Raw genomic sequence first — 22,232 nt, 5'->3', positions numbered from 1 at the left:
GCTTTTTCCGGCCAAAATCTATCTCAGACAGCAGAGATGGGGAGCAGGGAGGACCTCAGGGGCTTCTCTTTCAACTCTTCCTTCTGTAACCCACAAGATCCCTCCCAGAAAGAGGGATGGAATCTTAGAGTCCTGCATTTCTCTCTTCCACTGGAAAGCTAGGCTATAACTCATTAGCCAAAAATAAATTTTTAAAAAAATAGAAAAACGAGTCCTGGAAGCTAGCTCCACACCTTCCCTCCCCCAACACATTAGGCCCCCACCCCATTTTGCTCCCAGGCCAGTGGCTGGAACCCAGGAATCCTGCCCTCCCCTCCACCATCACCAAATGACCTCCCTTTCCTGCCTCATCACCCCCGCCCCAAAAGGTAGGCCTCCTTCCTCCCAGGTATGGGGGGGGGAATCAAACTGAATGTGTGTGATCACTAGAGCATGCTTCCCCTTCCTAAAGAACCCAAGTAGGCCTGGATCCCAGCCAGCACAAGAGAAGAGAAGAGGCATGGGATAAGGAGAAAGAGGAAGTGGGAAGCCTTAAAAAAAATCTTTAAAAAATCTGGGATCAGCAAAATGTAAACGCCAGGAACCACGTCTGGAGACCAACAGCAAGAGAGCTAAGTTCTATGGAATGGAAAGGAAAAAAAGAAAGGGGGAATGAAAGTGTTTTTCACTCCTTTTACTGGAGGTATACTCTGTTACTCTAGACTAATCAATTTTAAAAGGCTAATAGCTCCCTGCTTTCAGTGCATGGACGAGGGATGGAAAGATGTGACAATTTCGGCTCTCTGCATTTCTCATTTTGCCAATCTTAAATTCAGTTCTCCACATTGCTGCAGCATTTTTTTTTTAAATCCTCATGAACATTCTCCAGTATTTTAGTGGAAAGTTCTCCTAATAAACACATTTTTGCTGGGAGTTTTGAGTATTGTACACATTTTTTTTGCAAGCCATTTCTTGTCATATAATGCATTTTTGCTTTTCACTCATATATTCATTTTATGCACACTTTGCCTTAATATATGCATTTTTTCTGAACATTGGTTGCTGAACTGCATCGCAAAATTCAAAGAAAGTGCAAATTTCACAGGATGGCTGTGTTTCAATTCTCATATTGTTTTGGAAAGTGTGAATTTGATAAATTCGGCTTGATGATCCTGGGGCCTGCAGAAGAGAAAAATGGAGGGAGAGGGGAAAGCTAGACTGGATGGGATGCAACTCTATGTACTAAAGGGTTAAAGTTGGCAATGGGAAGCAGGAACAGATTAGCACCATTGAGGGAGGAATGTAACTGCAGCCTGAGCAAGCAATTTTGAAACCTACAATTTGAGGCCTGGATGGTGACCTCCTTCTTGTCCTGCCTTGCAGAATTGTGTCGGAGGGCCAGTAGGTGGCGCCCGACGCTGGCCAATGGTAGAGTCCTGGTGTGTGGGGGGGATTCGAAATATCCACCCTAGATGTCAGATCCACATTACTTCAGGCAATTTGGAGCAGGCGTGGGGAGGGTGTGAAACGGTGTCTGTTCTCACGAGAACAGTCAGCATCATAAAGGGAGTCCTGATCCTTCAACCCAATTATTGACCGCCAGGATTCAGAGAAGCTGGGGGGGAGGAATGTGTACAAGATCGGGTTTTCATGCCAAACGGGTGTCACTCCGGTTTAATGGCGGTGTCACTCCGGTTTAACGGCGGTGTGAAAATGAATGCTTTTTGTGGGTCCTGTTTCGTTTCAGATTGGGAGATTATTCTCATATTCCTTCTGAGTCTTATCGTCTACACGAAAATCAAGTAAAACGAACCAGAATGCAAAGCTGACAATACCCCGAAGCGGTTAAGAAGGAGGGTGGGTGTGCGTGTGAACTCAGGAATGAGGAAAGGGCGGGTTAAAAAGGAAGAAGGCGGGATCACGTGGCCCTCCCCCGGTTGAGAAAGTTGCAAAGGCAGGAAGTGGAAGAAGAAAAACAAAGTTTCCAAACCCGGGGGTGGGAAGAAGCCGAGCGGCAGGTGCGTCTCCCCCTCCCCAGCGCAGGGGAGACATCGAGCGCGGAAGCGGCGGAGCGACGCCAGGCCGGAGGCCGCGGTGATGGGCCCCTGAACGGAGGATGGCCGCGGAAAGGCGACCAAAGGCAGGAACGGCAGAGTAGAGGTCAAAAGGAGGAAACGGAGGCGGCGAGCAAGAGGGAGTCTCGCCGGGAGGGGACGGGGATGTGTGAAACGGACCGTTCCCACCGCAGATTTGTTGTTGGGTGATTCTTCCCTTTTCCTTCCACCCCCGCAAGGAAAATCCAGTGCCTTCAGATCTGACCTCCTTTGGAACGACAACCCCGCAGAGCCAACAGGTGCCGAAGAGGAAGCGAAGCAAGGAAGTAGGGGATAAACGTGCCCCCTGCCGAAATCGAGGGAAGAGCAGCCCTCCTGCCGATCAGCTGTGGGGGCAAAGGAGGCCAGGGTGGCGATGAAGGCTAAGCAGCCGTGGCCGCCGGTAGCCTCTGGTGGAAACGTCCCCGGGCTCGTAGCACCAGGCCCAAAGCAAAGGGCCTCCGCAAAGATGCTGACGCCTTCAGGACTCGCCCGAGGCTTTCTCCTGGGACTGTTCTTGGGTAAGAGAGAGAGAGAGAAAATTAGAAATGGGCTCTACGTGCCTTGCTGACCACCAGCAGTCCCTGAAGACAGTTACTGCTTTAAAATTGCTTTTTTAAAAAATGTGTTTTTTAAATTGATATATTTGTTTTTAATGTTTTAAATTGTTGTAAACCGCCTAGAGAGCTTTGGCTATGAGGCAGTATATAAATGCAATAAAATAAATACTGCAGAGCTTACAGCAGAATGGGCTTCCAGTGCGGCTAGCTAGTCTGTGGCCTTCCAGATGTGGTTGGACTCCATTTCCCATCAGCCCCAGCCAGCAACGCCCGCCGTATAGGTGCCGAGAAACATCATGGGGCATTCTGCATCTTGGAGTGGCATTTAAACTTGGCCCTAAACTTCATGTGGTGGTGGGTGGTCAATCTGTTGGCTTAAACCAGAAGTGGAGAGCCTAGGGCGCAGGGGCCAAAGGTGGCCCTCGAGGCCATTCTCTCTGGTCCTCAGAACTCCCCTCAGGGCCACACCCCTCACGGGATCTGTTTCTCACCCCATCCTCTTTGCCTGTCTTGAATGTGTCCTTGAATTCTGATGGTCTGGGTGGCAGATAGAGAGGGGCATGTAGGAGAGTGTAGAAATTAGCCTGTTGTACAAAGGTAAAATTTGCATCTGTTCCTCTGCCCCCTTTGCCGCTTGCCCCTCCCATCACTGGCATGTGGCTCCCTGAAGGTTGCACAGAAGAGTATGTGGCCCTCGAGCTAATATATAGATATATATCCTACCCTTGGTTGGTTGGTTGGTTGGTTTGTTAGACGCCCATCTGGCAGGTTGTCCCACCACTCTGGGCGACGTACAGTAAAAATATATAATACACTCAATATAAAAACATATACAGGCGGGCCCCGCTTTACGGCGTTTTGCCTTTCGGCATTGCGCTAATGCGGCGGCTTTCAGTTCCGGAAAGTCCCCGCTTTAAGGCGCTTGTTCCTCTTTTACGGCAGATTTTTTCATCGCGCGCCATTTTCAGGTGACACGCACCATTATTTTCAATGGGTTCCGCTTTTCGGCAGCAGTCCAGAATGGAACCTGCCATATAAGCAGGGCCTGCCTGTACACAGAAATTAAAATCACAACTAATAACTGCAAAACCTGTGAAACCTAACCCACCTCAACAGCCTGATTGAAGAGCCAGGTCTTCAAGGCCCGGCGAAAGCACATCAAGGAAGGGGCCTGGCGGAGGTCAATTGGTAAAGAATTCCATAAGGTGGGGGCCACAACTGAGAAGGCTCTCACCCTAGTCCTCACCAGTCTAGCTGCTTTAACCTAGGTCTGCCCCACTCACCTAAAAAGTGGGGTCAGAAGTCTATTTTTTACAGCAAAAGTGGCATGCTGGGGGAGATGGAGCACCAAACCCTCTCTGCCCTTTAGATCTCCCTGTAGGCTTCTCGCCCTCCACCCCCATGCTTTTTACTTAGACCTGCCTTCAATATCAGAGCTCACCTGTGGAGAAGAGTACCTGGATGGATGGACTGTGTGGAGTCTTGCCATGGCTGAAGAGGATTTAGCATTTCCACTGCATGTTTCCCACTTTGTACCTGGTGAAGGAAATGCCAGAGGAGATTGTAGAGTCCAGCCCAATAGTCTTTGAATCAGCTTTTGCCAGCTTGGTGCCCACCAGATGTTTTAGAGTCCATCTCCTATCTGATGGGAGTTGTAGTCCAAAACATCTGGTGGGCACCAGGTTGACAAAGGCTGCTTTGCACCGTGCTTTGGCTTCATCTTTTGGCTGTTCCTCATCTGCCCATGGCTACTCTGTCAGCGGCCTGTACACTTACCCCGTGCCCTTCCCTGGTAATCTGATTCTCTTATGTGAGAGGAATCTGACGTCAAATATGTCAGCATTCGGAAAACAGTAGAAGTCACATACCAGACTCCCAGGGCGCTCTGTGGCTGACCTCAGAGCTACCATATATAGCTCATAATGGGGGGGATTGGATTTTTTTTGCATTTGGACTCGATCGTGATTGTGGGTGTCTTTCCCACTAGAGAAAGTAATTCCTCTTCAGATGGTATATTAGCAATGAAAGTATCACAAAAATGACTGTTTTGGGGATAAATTACTGTTTTGGGGAACAGGCCACTCTGTTCTTATTGTGTAATTTATAGCCTGTCAGCCCTTCTGTTTACAAGAGTTGCTGCTGCTGTTGTACTCCTGCATGCATCTACCAGCTGGACATCATACTTAACACATCTGGCAGAAAGGCCTCTAGCCTACAAAAGCTGAGGCCGCAATGAATGTGCTCCTTCAACATACCAGGAAATCTTTTGTTGTTTTCTATAACCAGACTTAACACAGACATCCTGTCTGGAGACTGATTTTCTCTTTCCCTTTCTATTCCCCAGGTGGCATTCGGCCCTCTGAAAGTAACTCCTCGCACATGAGTGAGTAGGAAGACAACGGGGCGGGGAGAGGGGAACAGTTCTAGGAATGGAGCAGTACAGAAAGTGAAGATGGCTCTGGAGGGCTGGCATGTTATTTCTCTTATTTTTGCCATCTCAGTCACGTACTTGGTACTTTTATGCTAAAGATGCAGCTCTTCACCCTGGCTTTTGACACTTGGGACTCTCTCTAGTTGTGACTGTAATTTGCTTTAATTTGTTCTGAACTGCTTTTAAAAATGTATTTTATATTATTGTGACCCGCCCTGGGATTTACTGGTGAAGAGCAGGTAATAAATTTAATAATAATACAAAGCATAAGAAGTCCCTGCCCCAAGGAGCCTACCATCTAGGACAAGGATGGGGAACCTGTGGCCCTCCAGATGTTGGTGGACTCCCAACTCCCATCAGCCCCTGCAACTAGCATGGCCTATAGTCAGGGATGATGGGAATCGTAGTCCAACAACATAGAGTCCCCAACCCGGCCATAGAGTCCCCAACCTGGAATGACAGAGGTATCCTCCAGATGTAGTTGGACTCACACCTCCTTTAGCCTCAGCAACATAGCCATTGTAAGGGATGATGGGAGCTGTAGTCCAAAAGAACCAATGCGGTCCCAATATCTCTGCAGTGGGGTGTGAGGGCCAGAATGTTGTGACAAAGGCTTGAAAGGAGAAGGTAGAGTTCTGAGAAGGTATTTGGTGGCATCATGGAGACTGCTTCGGGCATACGTGGCAGCAAGGGAGAAAAGCCGGAAGGGGTCACAGAAACTCGGTCCTCTATGGTGGATAGAAAGTCTTGAAGTATATTATTAAGGGGTGCTGTTTAAAAAAAACCCACCTGAGATTAGGCAAAGAGCTGAAAGTATAGGGAGGGGCTTGTTGCTTTACTGATCTTCTCCTTTCCCACAGGTGTCTGTCAAGGCTACCCTGACCTCCGGAGAGAACCGCAAGGCCAAATCCGTAGCCCTTCTTCCCAGGGGGCGATGTATAATAGCTGCAGCTGGGTTATTCTGGGGGGACCTGAGGACATCATCTACATCAGGTGACATGAAAGCCCACACACACACACACCCCTTACGCTGCCATCGAGAGAATCTGGCCATCACCAGGCACAATCCCCATTTCAAATCTAGCACAAACCAAAGTCCCAAGAGAGGAAACTCCCATTGCTAATCCTCCCCACCTTCACAGTGGGCCATTTCACATGGTTATGCTTTTCTGCATGTGGTGATCTCCCAAATACAGAGAGAGTGCCTTGTGTGAGCAGGACTCTTTGCAGATATAAATGTTCCACTTCTCAGCTCCCAATACCTTCTCTTCATTTATTTACTTACAAGATTTCTCACCCACCCCTTCACCCAGTGCAAGTTGCAGCAATATAAAATAAAATTGTAAAAACAATACAATTGCAATTATATATAAAAAAAAATGCTGGGAAAAACAGAAGGGAGTAGAAAAAGAGGAAGACCAAACAAGAGATGTGTTGATTCCATAAAGGAAGCCACAGACCTGAACTTACAAGATCTGAACGGGGTGATTTATAACAGATGCTACTGGAGGTTGCTGATTCATAGGGTCGCCATAAGTCATAATCGACTTGAAGCCACATAACAATAAATATTTTTTAAAAGGTGAAACATAATGAAACCATTATACAGTAGGGCCCCGCTTATACGGCGGATTAGGGACCATGCCCCCACCGTAAAGCGGAAATCGCTGTAAAGCAGAACCCATTGACTTTAATGGGTCGCATCACGCAAAAATGACGCCAAAATGCCGCAAGATCGGCTTTAAAACGGAGAATTTCCCCTGATTGAAAGTCACCGCATCAGCGGAACGTCGGAAAGTGGAATGCCATAAAGTGGGGCCCTACTGTAATTACCAAAACAGAACAGCACAGATTTGGCAAAAGAGGTTGGCCCCACAAAACAAAATACCTCAACTGTCAAAGGTCAGGATAAAGAGGAGGGCTTCAGCATACTGTGACAAGCTGTACAATGAAGATGATAGTTTCTGCTCTGTGGGAGGAAGTTTCATAGTTTAGGGGCTGCCACAGAGAAAGCCCCCACCTGGGCATGAAACTACCAAGAGGGGCCCCCTCTGTTAATCTTAACACCTGAGAGAATCCGTGACGGTGAAGGCCGTCTTTCAGATATTTGTGGGTTATGTTGTTTAGTACTTTAAAAACGAAATGTGAGCTCCTTGAATTGGCCCCAGAAATAAACTGGGAACCTCAGGAATGAATCCTCCAGATTTCCTGGGGAGCATCACACAGAAACAACACGTGACATGCACACACATCATTTCTCTCTTCCCCCCTTCCACAGGTTCCAGCGCTTCCACATCTCCTGTGCCTCAGAGATGCTGACAATTCATTCACCCTTTCAGTCTCCTTGGAATATCTGTGGCTCCAGTACTCCTGAGCCCCTCCGGATAAAGGGGGGCAACGTGACCTTGACTTACAGCGGGAAGTTCATGGCAGGAGACTGGTTTCAGCTGAAATACGAGAGAGGTACGGAGGAGCAGAAAGGCCCTTAGCTCTGATGCATGAAAAGGAAGTGAAGCTTCTCTTCCCATCCATTTCCCTCCCTGGCTATTAAATGTTTTGTTCTGTCCATCCATCCAGCTATCCATCCCTTCTATACACATGTGCACATACATAAATGTGCTGTCCATCTGTTTCTTTCTGGGCAACCTTCTGGGGGCCATGTGCTGGTGGTGGGTGGGGCCAAAGGCGAAAAAGTGGGTGGAGCAACAAATGCATATTTTACTTTTGTACAATAGGCTAGTTTCTGCACACACTCCCACACCCCTCTCTGTCTTCAGTGACGGATGTAGCCAGGGGAGAGTTCTGAGGGTCAATAGAGAGGCCTAGAAGACTGCATTCAACTCTTGGGCCTGAGGTTCCCCTAACTCCTATTTGATCAATTTCTTCTTTTCCCATCCCCCATCTACCTGTCCTCCTAGTTATTCCTACACCTGCTGTACCTTCCTCCTGTTTCTGCAGGGTCCTGAATGATTCTCTACATCTCAATTCCAGTGTTCAGAATTTGCTGTTGCTGATTTAAGATTGGTCCAGTACAATCGATTAATCAAAGCTTTAGCTGATTGATTAACCAGCTAAAGCCCACAGGTCAAATTATATGTGTTTCTGTTATTTAAAAGATCTATACGCCCACCTTTCAAGCCCTTGCAAGTGGCCCCATAGGGCTGATGCTTAAAACTAAAATGTTGTTTTAATGTTTTTAGTTACTGTAAACTGCCCAGAGAGCTTCGGCTATGGGGCAGTATATAAGCACAATAAATAAATAAAATGCATACAACAATTTTTTAAAAAAATGACGAATATTTAAAAAAACAAATAAAACCACTGAGTTGGCACATCAAATCCAAAAGCAAAACAGCAGCAGATAAAGATTTGGCGCAGAATAAATGCCTGGCAAAATTAAAAGGTCTTTACAATTCATCTAAAAATTATAGAGAGGGAGTTAACCAAGCTTCTGTGCCTGGGGAAGGAGCAACACAGTTTGGGTACTGCATTGAAAAGGCTCCTCATCATGTCCCCATCTACCACACCTCCAAAGTGGGTGGAATGCAGGTCTAGATCATAATGACCCTGCCCATTCCATGCCTTTTTTGTGTTCCTATCAATGCCTTTGGTTATCTCAGCAGCTTAGAGGCAGATTATTTGAAGGATCACCTTACCCCATATATGCCTGTTCCACTACTTTGATCTGCAGAACTAACACTTTTACAAGTGCCACACAATGTTCATTCTGCACTTCATTCTGGAATTTATCTTTTACTGTGACAGCACCTACACTTTGGAACTCAGGCATATGAAGTTGACATCATTTTAATATGTAATCTTATTTTATAACTATATTTTTAACTGCTGGTTTTATTTATATTTTGATTTTTTAGGAACTTGTTTTGAACTTCTGACTTTTATTGTTTCTTTTAACATAATAATTTATATTAAACCACTTAAGAGGTGGTTTTTTTTGCAATGAAGTGGTATATACATCATGTTAAATACTTAATGTTCTATGTTTTTCACTCTCCTTCCTCTCTCTCACTGCCACAGAATCTACCACGCAGCCTGCCTTCCCATGCAATCTCACCTTGGACAACTTCTATGGAGTATTTTTCTCACCGGCTTTTGCCTCAGACTCATACCTGGGTGCCGCGCATTGCCAGTGGGCCCTCGACGCCCACGACAGCCGGCCGCTAAGCATTCGCTTCACCACCCTCAATTTAGACATCGGAGACTCTCTGCGTGTGTACGAAGGGGTCCCCGGAGCCACGCTACATCCCCACCTGCTGCGCAACTTGGACTACACGAGTAACCACAAAGTCGTGACTGTGGATTCGCCCTCCAGCCGCGCGTGGGTCACGTACCAGGCGGCGCCAGGGACGGCGGGCCGCGGTTTCAACGCCACTTACCACGTGCGAGGCTTTTGCGTGCCGTGGGATTTTCCCTGCGGTGGCGGCGACGGTGAAGGAGCCACTTGCTACAGCGCTGCTGAGCGCTGCGACGGAACCTGGGACTGTGCAAATGGGGCTGACGAGGATGGCTGTAGAGATTGCCCACCTGGGCAGTATGCCTGTGGAGAGCGAGGGTTTGGGGGGGCTGTCTGCTATGGGCCCGCCGACCGCTGCAATTACCAGACCTTCTGTGCAGATGCTGCTGACGAGCGTCACTGCTACACTTGCCAGCCGGGCAACTTCCGATGTCGAGACGGGCGCTGCATCTACGAGAGCTGGGTGTGCGACGGGCAGGCTGACTGCATTGACGCTTCCGACGAGGCAGACTGTACCTACGCCCTCCCACGCAAAGTGGTGACGGCCGCCGTCATCGGCAGCTTGGTGTGCGGCCTTCTCTTGGTGATAGCTCTGGGCTGCACTTGCCGCCTTTATGCCCTCCGCAGCCATGAGTTTGGGTGAGGGGCACAGTTGGGCAATATGGGGCAAAGCCGGGACTTAATGGGCATGCGTGCGTGGTGGATCAAGTGGGAGAGTAATGGAAATGAGAGATACTAGAGGGGGAAGGCTAGAGAATGGTAGGCAAGGTGAATAGCCGGGTGGGGTTGGGAGCTGAAGGAATGGAGTGGTTCAGAGAGGGAAGACAGATGTGCCTGGGAACTATTCTGAAGTGATCGCAGAACCTTGGTGTTCCACAATGTAAAGAAAGTTTGTTTATTCACATAAAGCATTTTCTACCCCACCATTAAGCCCCCAAAGGCTTCTAGAGCACCTTGTAAATGTCAGTGATAAAGACTTCCACTTAAAAGACATGGCAGAAAAGGAAAAAGAATTTGGGGGGGGGAAGGAAGGCTCTGACACGTTGTTTCTTAAGTGGCAGAGTTCCTGTAACAGCCAGCTAGACTTAAGGACACTGCAAGGAGAGGAGGAGCCAAAGGTTGTGGGTCTTTGTCAGCCAAGTGGATGGAGAGGCCCTGCAGTCCTATCTCTCTCTCCTCCTATAGCATGATGGAATGGCTGCTGTAGCCGAGGGAGGAGCCTAATGGACATCTTGAAGCCAATGGGAATGGAGGGCATATCCACTGCGGATGCTGCTATTGCCACAATTGTCATTTCAGCGGGAGATGCTGTAGAGCTAGAAAAGGTTCAGAAAAGGGCAATGAAAAGGGGTTGGAGCAATTTCCTTGTAAGAAAAGGCTACAACATCGGGGACTTTTTAGTTTGAGAAAAGGCAAGTAGCAAGGGCATGATAAAGGTGTATAAGACTATGCACAATGTGGAGATAATAGAGTGAGAAAAGTTTTTCTCCCTCTCATGATATTAGAGCTCAGGGACACCCGCTGTAGCTGATTGCTGGAAGATTCAGAGCAGATGAAAGTATTTCTTCACAGAACACACATTTTTTTATTATTTATTAAATTTATAACCCTTCCTCCCAGAAGGAGCCCAGGGCGGCAAACTAAAACACTAAAAGCACTTTGAACAATGAAATGGACTGCCTTCAAGTCGATTCCGACTTATGGCGACCCTATGAATAGGGTTTTCATAGTAAGCGGTATTCAGAGGGGGTTTACCGTTGCCTTCCTCTGAGGCTGAGAGGCAGTGACCGGCCCAAGGTCACCCAGTGACCTTCATGGCTGTGTGGGGATTCGAACCGGGTCGTAGTCCATCACCTTAACCACTGTGCCACACTGGCTCTTTAAAACATCTTAAAAACAAAAGGCTTTAAAATATATAACAAAACATCTTTAAAGAAAGGCCTTTAAAAATAACTTTAAAAACATCTTACAAAGCAATTCCAGCACAGACACAGACTGGGATAAGTGAAAACCTGGAATTTGCTCCCACAAGATATATTGCAGTGGCCCCCAACTTTGAAAGAAGACCAGACAAACTCATGGAGGATAAGGCTTTTGGTCATTATTAGCCATGCTGGCTAGGTGCTCCCTCCACTGTCGGAAGCAACATGTCTGTGAGCATCAGCTGCTGGGGATCGCAAGTGGAGAGAGTGCTGTTGCTCTCAGGTCCTGCTTGCGGGCTTCCCCTTGGGGCATCTGGTTGTCCACCGTGAGAACAGAGAGCTGGACTAGGCTGGCCTTTGGCTTGATCCAGCAGGGCTCCTTATGAGAAGAAAGATGAGTTTAGAAGCTCTTACTGAGACAGAAAGAGGGAGCGATACAGATGGATAATAAACAGATGCTTAGGATATCATTACAGAGGTAGGAGGGATGGCGATGAAACTCTCCATTTCTTTCTCCCTGCAGTATCTTATCCCCCATGTCGCGGATGGAGGCCCAGCTGGTACAGCGCCAAGCTCCACCATCCTACGGGCAGCTCATCGCTCGCGGGGTCATTCCCCCTGTTGAAGGCTTCCCTACTGAGCACCCCACTCGGGTGAGATGGCCCCGTTATCTATCTGTAGCCCAAGAGTCGGGGACTTCTGGTTCACAGGCCAAACTTGGCCCATCAGGCCATTTTTCTGAAATTGTGGCCAACCAGGGCTGTGGAGTCAGTATGCCAAACCTTCTACTCCAACTCCTCTATTTTTCTACTGTCCGACTTCTTCATAAATGGCAAATGTATATTAACTAGTAATAACAAAGTTACTGTAGTAAAATGGTAGCACAAGGCATTTCATCACCACCGCGTGAATCATCAGGCTAGATTGATAGAACATAAAATATTTGATTAAAATTTCTGAACAAGAAAACTTTCCTAAATTCCTATGAAAGTTTTTGTTTTAGAGCCGGAGTCGGTACATTTCTACCGACTTCACCCAAAATTGCTTCAAACTCCACAACTCCGACTCCACAGCCCTGTGGCCAACTGCCTGACACCTGACATCATATGTGGCATGAGGTAACGGGCAGGTGGAGACATGGCTGCACAAAGTAGGACTGAATTCCCCGCGTATCAGCTGATGTGTGTGGAGTTCAGGCCTATTTGTGCTCTATCTCCCCACACCATGGTGAGCCAGGAGGGTGGGTCTACTCATGTTTTAGTCACCTTTTCTCAGGAAGGACCTCTATAGTTAAGCTTGGGAAAAGGATCAACCATCCTTCTATTTACTTTTTGTTCTGTGTTACTGTGGTTCTCCATGTATTTTATTTATTGTATTTCTTTACTACATTTATATCCACTTTTCTGTCAAGTTTCTCAACGTGGTGTATGTGATTCCCCTCCCCATTTGATCCTCCCAACAACCCTGTGAGGAGATTAGGCTGTGAGGTGGCGACTGGCTCAAGGTCACCCACTGAACTTAATGGCTAAGTGGTGATTCGAACCTGGTCTCCCAGGTAGTCCAAAACCTTAACCAATACACCACACTGGCTCATGTGACCCTCATGAAATTGTGTCCAAGGCCTGAGATATATGTGGTTTTAGTAGTTTGGCTGCCAGAGAGATTATAAACCACATAGATGCCTCTCTGCACTCTTCACCACTTGCATGAATAGTTATCCATATAGTTCAGGTCAACTATAGCCATGACTGGGAAACAGCCCTCCTGTTAAGACCCGAATCATTCAAAGAAAACTGTGTCTTAAAGGCGGGAGCCAAGGAACTCTGGTTCTAGAGTTTGAGGAGCAATAGCCAATAAGAGTTCCTAAGGGAGGCTTAACTGTATAGATATGTGCTAATGACTGGCCAATTAGTTATTTATTATTTATATATAAAATTTATATCCTGGCCTTCTTGCCAAAAGGAGCCCTAAATTAGCTGTTGCCTTATTGAGTGCCCATCAGTAGTGTCAATGTTGCAGCCTCCCTGATCATGTTAAGAGTTCTGAAGAGGGCTCCAAAAATTCTGAGCCCATAACATGCAAAGGCACTGAGGGTTGTATCCATTGCTAGTCCTATTCTAGAGTAGGTCCATTGAAATGGATATAGCACTATTAATTTCAGTGGGTCTACTCTGAGTAGGCAAGCATCAGCTAAAATCCAGAGCCCTGAGTAACCAGTGCCCCCGCCAAAGGAACTATTAGTCATAGTTCTGTGGAAGGGGAGCAACAGTATCTTAATAGAGACCTCTCAACATCCTCACAGCTCCCAGGATTCCTTGAGGGAAGATCTGACAGTTAAACTCGCTTATATTTGATTTAGGTCTATACTAATGTCTTCCCCCTCTCCCCGTTCCTCTCCTCCCTTTCAGAATTCAGTGCTGGGGAGTTTGCAGTCCCTGTTGCATCTGTTGCGTCGTGATCCGTCCACTAATACTGCAGCTATCAGGGGCCGCCGACCACATCGCAACCGCTTCCTACGCCGCATTGTGAGACGCATGCGGCGGTTGGGACTGTTGCCTCGGCCTGCTCCAACCTCTTCCGCTGCCACCGCTGCTACCATCGCAACCTCTTCATCGCACTCAGTTCCTTATACCCTGCCTGAGCCATTATCCGGAGAGGAAAATACAACTTCCAGTCAACAGGAAGAACAAGCCCCACCTCTTCCTCAGAAGGTCCCGCCTACTCCTGCCGAACCTGTGCCGCAGCCACAGGCCCCGCCCCCTCCCACCCCACGGCTCTCAGGAATGATGCACACTCTCCGGGTGCGGCTGTTCTCCCCCGGGCCACCGTGCTTCATGGAGGCAGGTGACCCCCTCAGCATTCCCGCATCCCCCGAGGACGAGGATGATGTACTTCTGGTGTCTCTCGCTGAGCCACAATTCCACAACGTTAATGCTGCTGCGGGCTGGGATGCTGACGACGAACCTCTTCTGACCTGAGGAGCCTTCTACAACCATCACCCAGGCCAATGGCCCTCATGCTATCCAAACACTGGACATTGCCTTTAAGAACTTCACGGTCAGTTAGTTTTGCACAACAACAGAACTGCACTTTTTCAGCTCTCCCACTTCCAACCCTCCCCAACCCCCCCCCCAAAAAAAACTCCTTCCCCCCCAAAAAAGGCATATTTGGTGGTGCAAGGAGAGAAATAATTGTTGGGCAGTTTAAAAAAAGCTCTTAAAGGTTCTTTTCCACGCTTAAGCAAGAGAATATAGTAATTGGGGCCATCATGACACCTTCCTTTTCTCAAGATGCTGGGGGACTCATATATCAGCTCCACTGAATAGGGAAATAATATTTGTGTGCCACTTAAATAATAATTCTTAAAGGGTAGATTCTCCTCTGCAATCATCAGTATTTATTTCTGTGCAACAAGAAGACAAGAGAAAACAATCCCTAGGTCCACCCAATTACCTTGACATTCTTTCATCTTTTGAGAGCTCCATGCGGCAGGTATTGGTTCAGTTTGCACTGAAATTATGGCTTGCATGGAAAGTGATAGAAGTACATGCACTTGACATTTTCAAAAATGTTCTTAGAAAGTGAGGAGGAGGGGATGGAAATGAAATATGTTTTGCAGGGAGACGCTACAGATGTCTGTCTACCTAGAAGCAAACAAAGCAAAGATATTTGTGTAGTAGTCAAAAGTAACCCTTAAAGGCGATGACTAAATTGGCTGAACCCCAATCTTTATTTTGTAATGCCTCTGCAAAGGAAAACAACATGATGTGAAAATTATTCTTCTGAAGTTACGGAAAGATTAAAAGGGAAAGGCTGAATATATATGAAGTCAGTGACTCCACTGAAAATGCTTTTGTGGCAGCTGGAAAACAATATTTTAACTGCGATCCTAGGCATGTTTACTCAGGAGTAAATCCCACTTTGTTCAACCGGGCTTACTCCTAGATGGAGATGTAGGACTGCAGCCTTAGACAAAGAAAAAAGATTTTTTTTAATTGATAGATGTTTTGTAAGTAAATTATTTTTTAAAAGCACAGCAGAAGACAAAGTTAAATTTTGCACATGAAATAACTAAACTGTAAATAAGTAAAATTTTGTATGAAAGATATAAAAAAACTCTTTAAGAGCAAAGATCAGTTAAGAATTTAGTAGTGATCATTGCTGATTATTTCTTTTACAGTGGCAAAAAGGAGAAAATGATACATGGATCCAAATACCTAGAAAATTAACACGACCCGGTATATGGTGTTAAAAATAGACTTTAAAAGGTGAAGATTATCTCTGGCTACTTAAAAAATAATAATTTTAAAATATATTTTTTTAAGGTCAAGTGAAGTTAAGGCTTCTTTCAAACCAGTTAGAGTGTGAAGAGGTTATTCTAAGTATGATTTTAGAACAATTTGATTTTAACAACTTTTAAATCATTTAAAAACTTTAAGTATATTTCTTAGGCAGGTATTTAAAAAGAAAAGCATAACATTTACACTGAATCTTTGCCCAAATCTTTGTAGGTCCATTTTTAAAAACACTTAATAATAATAGTGATAATTTAATTAAGCTAACAACCTTTTGAAAATTAATTTTGAGAAGGAAATTATGGGTGACATCCAGTGATATCCACCCATTTGCACAGTAGAAATTTGCTTGCACAATGGGAGTTCTGGATTCTCTTCTCCCACCCCCCAGCCTCTGTGCACCTCTAAATCTTCTCCAGAGGGTCCTCTGACCCTCTGGAGCAGATTTGGTGTATGTGCGGAGGGAGGGTGCAGGGAGGGAGGAAGAGGAAGCCGTCTTGCACAAGTGGCTGCTTGCTCTCGCCAATTAGGTGTAAATTAGAGATGGGGAACCTGTGACCCTCCAGATGATGTTGGACTCCCACCAGCCCCAGCTGGCATGGACGAAAGTTGGCAATTATGAGAGTTGTAGTCCAGCAACGTCTAGAGCAGCCTTTCCCAACCAGTGTGCCTCCAGATGTTGTTGGACCACAATTCCCATCTTTCCTGGCCATTGGCAATGCTGGCTGAGGTTGATTGGAGTTGTGGTCCAACAACATCTGGAGGCACACTGGTTGGGAAAGGCTGGTCTAGAGGGTTCCACAGACTCACTATCCCTGGCGTAAATTGTGGTGCCTTAGAGCTAGGCAGTCATGCTTGTGAAAGGCAACAAGAAGACATAGAGTATGTATGTGTACAGATTTTTGATAAAGAATTATGTGTGTAAAAGAAATAATTCTTGAATTATTTTTTTAACTAACACAATTCTCCATCCAAAGAGAGATGCAAAAGCAACAACCTTGATGGGAAAATGTTAGATCTCTTGGTCCTACTGTTAATACACAAACGAGAGAGAGGGGACAAAAACAACCCTCTGCATTAGAAAGTCTACAAACCCATTTCAAATCAAACTGATTGCTGCAGTTCAGGTAGTTTCTGTGGCAGATAAAAAAACCCGCTTAAAAGGATTGGCTAAACTGGTGCCTTAATCACACAATCTGAGGGAAGCTCCATGTGACAGAAATGAACAAATTGGGACTTGCAACAGGATGCTATTGCACCTGCCACCAGTATAGTGAAAACCAGAGCTTGGAAAAGTTACTTTTTTTGAACTACAACTCCCATCAGCCCCAGCCAGCATGGCCACTGGATTGGGCTGATGGGAGTTGTAGTTCAAAAAAGTAACATTTCCAAGCTCTGTTGAAAACCTTCCCGTAGATCAAGAGTGAGGACCCTGTGGCCCTCTAGATATCATTAAGACTCCCATGAGCCCCAGCTAGTCCAGCTGTTGGTCAAGGATTATGGGAGGTGTAGTCCAACAATGTCTGGAGAGCAACAGGTTTCCCAACCCTCCCCTAAAAAAAAAAATTAAGCTGGGGGGGCAGCAATCCACTGGGATATTCTGGAAAAGCCTCATTGAAATGGGTCCGTGGTGGATTGGGTCAACTGGCTTTGTTTGCTACTAGCACAAGTGTATATATAATTTATTATTATTTTCTGTCAGAGATTCCTCTCACAAAATCAGTGGCAACATTTAATGGGAACTGGGAGCTCATGTTTTCCTGCTGTTCTGTATTTTCCTGGGATATGAGTGTGGATAACAGTGATAGTGTCGAGTTATATATGAGCAAATATTTGCACTGTGTATTTCAGTGAATGAGCTGTGACCACTAACTGGGGCCGTTCTGTTTGTTATTTCACCTTCTGTTGCCTTTAAAACTTTGCTAAGAATTAAAAAAAAATAGAGATTTTGAACTTAACAGTAAGGTGGATTTTGCTTTCCAGTTATGTTTCTGACTCAGCTAATTATGTAACTGGGAGCCAAAAACAGGCTGGTAGATTTTTTTGGATGTGATTGGGGAATCCTGACTTAAGTTTCCACAGACGCTTGCTGGGGGCTGTTACCATGATCAGTTATCTAGAGGTAGCAACCGCTTAACCCATCTGTGATGTCTTTTCAAGGGTAAATCAGAAACTGAAGAGTCAACCCTCCTTAGCATAGGCAAGGTTGCCACTGTTTCATCGCAAGGTAACCAACTAGGTAAACCAACATACCCTCCAGATGTTTTGGACTACAGCTCCCAGCAGCCCCTGCTAGCAGATTTTTTACCTTTTGTACAGAGTGGAAATTGGAGACAGAAAGACAGAATAGCTTGTCGTTATCCTAGGGTACTTGGCAAAGACTATGTGGCTGAAATGCATTTGGATCCCTTGTTTTCAAATTGTGGTGTAGCAATCTTGAGACAGCAGTCCTGGCCTCCACCTTCACTATGGAAACAAGCAGTGAATGACTCGTGAGTCTTGTGGCTCAGAGTCTCAGTTTCCTGTGTGTGAGATGGAAACGACAATAACACAGCACCTTCGTTGAGCAACTGTGAAGATAAATCAGCCAATGGACTCATGCAATCCTAAAAGTGGGATATGTGCTACTCATTGGCTGGTGCATGTAAAACAAGAAACCTTCTCTTGGTAATGCCCTCTGCTTGTTGTAATGTGCCTAATCTCTGAAGGTTCTGAAGGACTAAACCTGCCTTTGAGTAGGGGGTCAGGCTGGATGGCCTCTTAGAGTTCCTTCCCAACTCTTCTTACAAACCATATATAGTATACACACACTTCAGACTGATGTACCTATGGTGTTTAGTAAAATCAATTTATAAATCTCAAAATAGGTTGACATACAGATCATAAATACAGATTGGATGGAAGGAGAGGATTAAGCCTTTCCCTTTGCAATTTTTTCCAGGTTCTTGCTAAATGTCCGCATAGAGAAAAAGTATTGGGAGGGGAAGGGTTACTAAGAAAGCAACACGGGAAATGGTCAACCACCACAGCAGCATGGGGTTGCAACAATTCTTTGCCACTTAGTGGGTGAGGCCGGGGGTTTGCACCTACTTCTGTGACTGTGTGGACCCATTGTGGACATAACTGCAGTTGACATAGTATCTGCTGAAAGCAGGAGCCATGAGCAGAGGGGAAACGCAAGAATCCCAGCAACTGTGTCAACAAAACCAATGCTTTTCAGGGATCAGGTTTGCTTGCCTTGTTAAAAATTGCCCAGGCTGCACAGGGGACCTTGTTCACACAGATGGCTTTCCATGCCATGTGCCCACACAGCCACTGCAGTGTGAAGCGGGTAGAGAAGAGGGAAGCAGTCATTCTGGATTGATTAACACAGACAGAAAATGGCTGAGATGTAGTGGCAACAGGATTTATCTCTTTCTCCCTGTCCCCTTCTGGAGAATCCAGCCTGTTGCCCTGCCAACAGGCTGGACATTGCCTACTAGGGATCGGCAGAGTGGCAAGCAGGTAGTATAGTGGCAAATTCAGAAGTGCAGGGTCCCTTCATGTTAGTCATAGTCATGCCCCTCCCCCTTTTTTGCTGTGGGGTTGAGAATGAGATCCTTGTTAATGCCTACTCCCACAACAACAGACGTCCCGAGGAGCCAATAAATACAGAATGGGAGAGTGTTAGCTACTGAGAAGACACTTCTCAGTAGCTGACTCCCCTCCTTTCACTCTGATTGGCTCCAACAAGCAGGAAAGGTCAAGGAAGCATGTTAGAAGATTCTTCTCAGTGGCTAAGACACTCCCCTTCCATGGTGATTGGCTCGCAGAATGCTGCAGATGCTGGGACCCTGCTCCCCGCAAAAGTAGAAGGTCTTAAGATACCACCCCGAGCCCCTGACAACTACACCCCTGGTGGTGAGTTCAAATCCTCTCTGGACTGTAATTAGGACAAGGAGGCATTGCTTCTACATTGGTGAATGTAGCTGGGGCAGAGAGCATGTGCAATGAAGGGCTTAGAGAACAGTTCAGTGTGTTGTCGCCTCTAAAGCCAGATGAGCAAAATAAACATGCAGATATCTGCACACACATACATTTGTACCTGGTCCCCAAGGATTCGGCTACAGCCCAGCCAGCCTCAACCTTGTTTGCTGTGTCTCCCAGGGGGCTCTCTCTCACCCTATGGCAGGCATTAATTATGCCTAATTAGCATCCTCCCACCCGTGACTAACGGTATAATTCCCCTCCAATGCCTAATTAGACTGAGCATCCTTAGCATCAATTCAGCATCGTTAGAGTCTCTCCTGTAAACTGCCTCTCGTCTCTGCCCATCCCTGTTCCCATACAAAACACTCACCAGTGGAAATTCCCCCTGCTCTCTCGTTACATGATGTTGTTTACTGTTTCTTCCTTCCACGACTGTTTGACTATTTATTTATCCACCCAGCAGTCACTCTCTTTCCACATTGTTAGTTGTATCCATTTCTGTACCCGTGTTTTAGATGTTTAAAATATGTTTTATTTTTTACATTTTTGGTTTTGTATACACACACACACACACACCCCTACCAGTGAATTTTGCATATTTACTCACACAATTCTACAGCCATGCTCTGGACAAGAAGCTACTGTAAGGACAGAATATGGAGAAACTGATTGGTTCCCAATCAAAAAGAGTGTAAGACAGGGGTGTATTTTATCACCCTATTTGTTTATACGCAGAACATATTATACTGAAGTGGGATTGGACCAAGATGAAGGTGTGAAAATTGGATAGAGAAATGTCAATAATTTAAGATATGCAGACGATACCATACCACTAGCAGAAAACAGTAATGATCTGAAACAAATGCTGCTGAAAGTTAAAGAAAGCACAAAAGCAGGACTATAGCTGAACATCAAGAAGATGACAATAGAAGATTTATGGAACTTTAAAGTTGACAACGAAGACATTGAATTTGTCAAGGATTATCAATACCTTGGCACAGTCATTAACCAAAATGGAGACAATAGTCAAGAAATCAGAAGAAGGCTAGGACCAGGAAGGGCAGCTATGAGAGAACTAGAAAAGGTCCCCAAATGCAAAGATGTATCACTGAACACTAAAGACAGGATCATTCAGACCATGGTATTCCCAATCTCTATGTATGGATGTGGAAGTTGGACAGTGAAAAAAGCAGATAAGAGAAAAATCAACTCATTTGAAATGCAGTGTTGGAGGAGAGCTTTGCGGATACCATGCACTGTGAAAAAGACAAATAATTGGGTGTTAGAACAAATTAAACCAGAACTATCACCAGAAGCTAAAATGATGAAATTGAGGTTATCTTACTTTGGACACATAATGAGAAGACATGATTCACTAGAAAAGACAATAATGCTGGGGAAAACAGAAGGGAGTAGAAAAAGAGAAAGATCAAACAAGAGATGGATTGATTCCATAAAGGAAGCCACAGACCTGAACTTACAAGATCTGAACAGGGTGGTTCGCGACAGATGCTGTTGGAGGGTTGCCATAAGTCATAATTGACTTGAAGACACATAACTACCCTGAACATGCCCAATCTCATCTGATCTCAGAAGCTAAGCAGGGTCAGGCCTGGTTAGTACTTGGATGGGAGACCACCCGGAAATACCGGGTGCCGTAGGCTTAGAGGAAGGCAATGGTAAACCACCTCTGAATACCCCTTACCCTGAAAACGCTATGAATATATCCAAGAGATTCATAGGGTCGCCATAAGTTGTAATCGACTTGAAGGCATATAACAACAAACTCACACAATTAATCAAATTGCCGTTATCGGTCTTTCCATTAATTCATCCCCCATCTGTTTTTTCTTTCTGTTAATCTACAGATAAATCCATGCATCTGTGCTCACTTTCTCATCATCTTACCTGTTCCTTAACTCTTTTCTGCTGAAATTCTTTCCTGCTTTTGCTTACAGTCCTCACTCTCTGATTGACACACACACACACTTTTTCTCTTTGTTGCACATCCTGAGTCTCTCTCTCTCTCATACATGCATATCATACTTCAACCACATAGGTTCTACATGGTTCTATCTGCAATGTGCAGCAGGGCTCACTTCCTTAAGTCGCCTGCAAGCCCTTTTCCCCCAGGGCACCTTCCCTCTGCTTAGGGCTTCCTTTTTATGTGGCTTAATCAGGGGAAAGAGGCTGGTAAACGGAGGGGGGACCCTGTCTTGCAGCAAAGGGAATGGACCACATCACATCCAAGGCGGGGTGGTGGTGGTGGTGGTGGTGGAGGAGTTAGATTCCTTCATCATGCTGGGTTTTAAGCTGCATCGAGAGTCGGTTTTCCAGCCAACGGGCAGAGTGACTATGCTTCCCCTCCCTCTCCTTTAGTTCTCTGCCTGTCTGTCTCCCCGTTCAGCAGCACCCTCTCCTCCTAAGATTAATCAGCCTATTGATCTGTCTGGGTGCAAATGTTCTTATGTCTAGCAATTTGCCAAGCTATGCATATACATGCTTTCTTAATCCCCCACAGACATGTCCTAATCTTCCTACCCATCTGTCTGTGCCTCCCTGCCTGTGGCACTCTCCCTCCCTCTCCATCCATCCTCCAATCATTTACAGACTCCCTCTCTCCTTCCACGCTCTCCCCTCTCCAGAAACACACCCCCTTGCCTAGGTCTACCTGTCTATCATCCGAGCACATCCCGCCTGCTGCTCCTTCCACATTTGGGCTGCAGGG

The 22,232-nt window shown here is 45.9% G+C and overlaps 1 protein-coding gene across 1 annotated transcript; it reads left to right on the top strand.

Annotated features, from left to right (window-relative positions):
• Window positions 1–1,889: 1,889 nt before the first annotated feature.
• LRP10 (LDL receptor related protein 10) lies at window positions 1,890–17,493 on the top strand. The gene is made up of 7 exons (XM_061589359.1): window positions 1,890–2,593; window positions 4,977–5,015; window positions 5,924–6,056; window positions 7,342–7,526; window positions 9,102–9,957; window positions 11,764–11,893; window positions 13,649–17,493. Exons 1-7 carry the CDS (start codon window positions 2,449–2,451, stop codon window positions 14,216–14,218), a joined length of 2,058 nt encoding a protein of 685 aa, XP_061445343.1. The 5' UTR covers window positions 1,890–2,448; the 3' UTR covers window positions 14,219–17,493.
• Window positions 17,494–22,232: the final 4,739 nt, after the last annotated feature.

This window comes from Rhineura floridana, chromosome 11 (assembly GCF_030035675.1).
Source record: "Rhineura floridana isolate rRhiFlo1 chromosome 11, rRhiFlo1.hap2, whole genome shotgun sequence".
Classification (NCBI taxonomy): domain Eukaryota; kingdom Metazoa; phylum Chordata; class Lepidosauria; order Squamata; family Rhineuridae; genus Rhineura; species Rhineura floridana.
The sequence above is the reverse complement of the archived record's forward strand: the minus strand, read 5'-3'. Positions and strand labels throughout refer to the sequence as shown.